Source organism: Bison bison, unplaced genomic scaffold (assembly GCF_000754665.1).
Source record: "Bison bison bison isolate TAMUID 2011002044 unplaced genomic scaffold, Bison_UMD1.0 scf7180017864020, whole genome shotgun sequence".
NCBI lineage: Eukaryota > Metazoa > Chordata > Mammalia > Artiodactyla > Bovidae > Bison > Bison bison.
Genome location: NW_011494592.1, coordinates 1,904,724 through 1,907,981, shown reverse-complemented (window position 1 = coordinate 1,907,981; position 3,258 = coordinate 1,904,724). Strand labels below are relative to the sequence as shown.

Genomic DNA, 3,258 nt, shown 5'->3' with positions numbered 1-3,258 from the left:
ATCTGTTGGTAGATAAACAAAGAGTGGTCTGCACACAAAATAGAATATTCCTCAGCCTTAAAAAGGGAAGAAACTTGGTATGCTACAAGGGGGATGAAACTTGAGGACATAATGCTCAGTGAAATATTGAGTCAGTAACAAAAGACGAATACTGTATGATTCCACTTACAGGAGGTCCCTAGAGGAGTCCAATCCATGCAGACAGAAAGAAGGTGGAGCGGGGCTGGGGACTTACGGTTTCATGGACAGAGTACCTTTTGGGGGAAGATGAGATGGCTCTGGAGATGGAGATTGGTGACAGTTGCACAACAATGTGAATGAACTTAATGCACCTGAACTGTGCACCAAAAAATGCTCAAAATGGGGGATTTTATGTTGTGTGTGTTTTACCACCAATTTTTAAAAGTTGTAGGGATTCCAAAGGATTTTCCAGAAACACTGCTCTCATTAAGCCGGTATCTGCCACCAAGCCCAGGGGTTCATTACCTGCAGCCTGTGAATATTGTGGTGTCTCAGAGATTATGTACAAATCACGTAGCAGTTTTGTGAGAAAGCTTCCAGCAGGCTGTCAGAGTCTGTGAGTACAAGAGCCATGCTGAGGGCCCGTCCCCTCTGCAGGTGTCACCCCCCCTATCTCCCTCCCCTCCCTTCACCCACCCCCACTTTTCCATTCACTCAGGTTGCTTAAACACGATGCAAAGTATATTCTTAAATCTTGGATTCATTAGACAAGGTTCAATTTCTTAAGGTAAGTGAAGCTCTGAAGTCAACCGAACTTTAGTGGTTTTTATATTACCCATTTTTCCTGCCTAATAATATTAAATAGGTCCGGTTCTGGCTCAGGCCATGGAAGAGCAATCAAACTTGCAAAACCACATCAATGATTAGATCCTCCAAACTGTGTTCTGTGATCTTAAATGATTTCCAATAAATTTTCTTGCTGGGTTTTGCTTGTTTGTTTGCATTTAGTGTGGACTGAATTCTAACACACTGAAGACCCCTGCTCCGTCCCATGGCTTGGGATGGTAGGGACTCTTGGAGGGGGTCACACTTGGTGCCTCTGAGAGGTTGAGAAACATCCAGGGAAGGAAAACTCTCGCCAGCTTAAGTTTCATTCAAACTTTCAAACTCAGACTTTTAAACAAAATGCTTTTATTTATAGTTTTAAATGGAATGCAGTGTTAGGAACTTGCATGGACTCTCGAAAGGCCTTTATATTCTCTGTGTTAATGCTTCCTTTCTGGCCATAGAAAGCGAGTAGGGAAGATGGGCCAAGACTAGACATGGCAGACACAGCCCAAGAGCTGTGCGGAGCCCACGGCCTGAACCTGCCCGAAGGGGTGGTCAGTAGTCGTCATAGTTCACGCTGGCTCCGTGCCGGAAGCTGTGGGCACTCCGGGGGCCAATGGCCGCGTCCTCATCATAGTGGCGCTGGTAGTAATCGTAGTAGTCATGCCCATTCCGATTTCTATTCAGCCAATAGCTGATGTCATCCTCAAATTTCTGGAGAAGAGGGTGAGAAAGGATGGGATTAAAGACACCACTTCCCAGAGCACATTTTACTGGTGGTGTTTCTCTGGTGTTTTTCTTTAACAATGAATGACCCCTAATAGAAACTCCTGCAACAAGGTCCTACTGTACAGCACAAGGAGGAACTATATTCAATATCCTGTGGTAACTATAAGGGAAAAGAACCCAAAAAGAACATATATATATGTGCGTGTGTATCTGAAACTAACATTAACAACAATCAACTGTTGTTCAGTCACTAAGTCATGTCCAACTCCTTGTGACCCCGTGAACTGCAGCACACCAGGCTTTTTCTGACCTTCACTATCTCCTAGAGCTTGTTCAAAGTCATGTCCATTGAGTCAGTGATACTGTCTAACCATCTCATCCTCTGTTTCCCCCTTCTCCTGCTCTCAATCTTTCCCAGCATCGGGGTCTTTTCTAGTGAGTCATCAGGTGGCCAAAGTACTGGAGCTTCAGCTTCAGCATCAGTCCTTCCAGTGAATATTCTAGGTTAATTTCCTTTAGCTTTGACTGGTTTGATCCCCTTGCAGTTCAAGGGACTTTCAAGCGTATTTCAATAAGAGAGTACTTTTCAACTGTACTTCAATAAAAACTAATAAATAGTACTTAAAAAAATAATTACTCCTGCCTACAGCATCCCTGGGCCAGAGGTCAGTTCTAACCAGCAGGAGAGCACTGCTGAAAGCCTAGTCCCCAAAGGCATATACACCCCTTCCCCTGAACCCCTACCTGCGAGTTCTGAATATACCCCAGACTTCAGCATTCTTCTCTTTTTTGGTAAAGAAAGCGGACATCTGCCCAATGCAGTAACAACTGGGCCTGCCCCCAGCACTAGGAGTCTAGTGTGGCAGACGCTGACCCCCAGTCCTGCCTGGGCTGCTGCACAGGGCTTAGTAAATGGTGGTGAACAGAATCATACTGCAGCTTCAGGGAGTGTCTGGTGGTGACTCTCTCACAACTGTAGTGATGCTCAAACAGATCTGGTGCACCAACTCAGGCCACAAACACTGACTACATGGGCACAATTCCACCTTCTTCATCTGCTTGGCCTGGGGCTGCGACCTCCACCACCCTTACCACCCCCACCAGTCTCTGCTTTCAAAAGAAGATGGCTTGCTTGACTCACAATACTGCAGTTTGTCACATAGGGTAGTAGCCTCATTCTTTGGTTTTCCTAATTTTATAATCTTGTTTAAGGTTATGCCTTAAAATAACTTTTTTTCAAAAAACTTAAAAAATATTTTATAAATACAGAAATAATGCAGACTCACATTTTACAAAAGCACGGTGGGAGGGAGACAAAGAGAAAGGGGCTATTTCCACTCCCAATCCCTACTGGTGTCTGGGTGCATGTCCTTCTAGTCCCATCTATGCATGTTAGAACCTTACTGGATCCTCACATTTACTCACACTCAGATAAAACCATACAGATATGGTCAGAGGGTTCCTAGGAAAATCAGACTCTCCCTGAATCTAAGTCCCAGCCTCTCCGGGCAGGGAAGTCTCTGGAATTCTGCTACGAAACCCTGATGGGAGGGATCCCATTGGGCACAGCGGGGTGGAAAATTCCAGCCAACACCGTATACCTGACGGTCACGTAGTCCAGTGCCTGGCAGCTCTGGCTTTGACTTCAGGGCAAATAACAGAACTTCATTCTCTGCCCGTTTCCCTGCATGCCCTCCCACCATCTGGTGGGAATCCACGCCTCTCCCCCGCCCCCACCCA

The 3,258-nt window shown here is 45.7% G+C and overlaps 1 protein-coding gene across 1 annotated transcript in view; it reads right to left on the bottom strand.

Moving 5' to 3' along the window:
• Positions 1 to 1,132: 1,132 nt before the first annotated feature.
• Positions 1,133 to 3,258, bottom strand: part of LOC104984422 (chromosome unknown open reading frame, human C2orf40) — a 9,962-nt gene continuing 7,836 nt past the window's right edge. Inside the window, exon 4 of the mRNA XM_010834125.1 lies at positions 1,133 to 1,503. Within this exon, the coding sequence (XP_010832427.1) occupies positions 1,345 to 1,503 (159 nt within the window). The 3' untranslated portion in view covers positions 1,133 to 1,344. The remainder of the gene's footprint in view (positions 1,504 to 3,258) is intronic.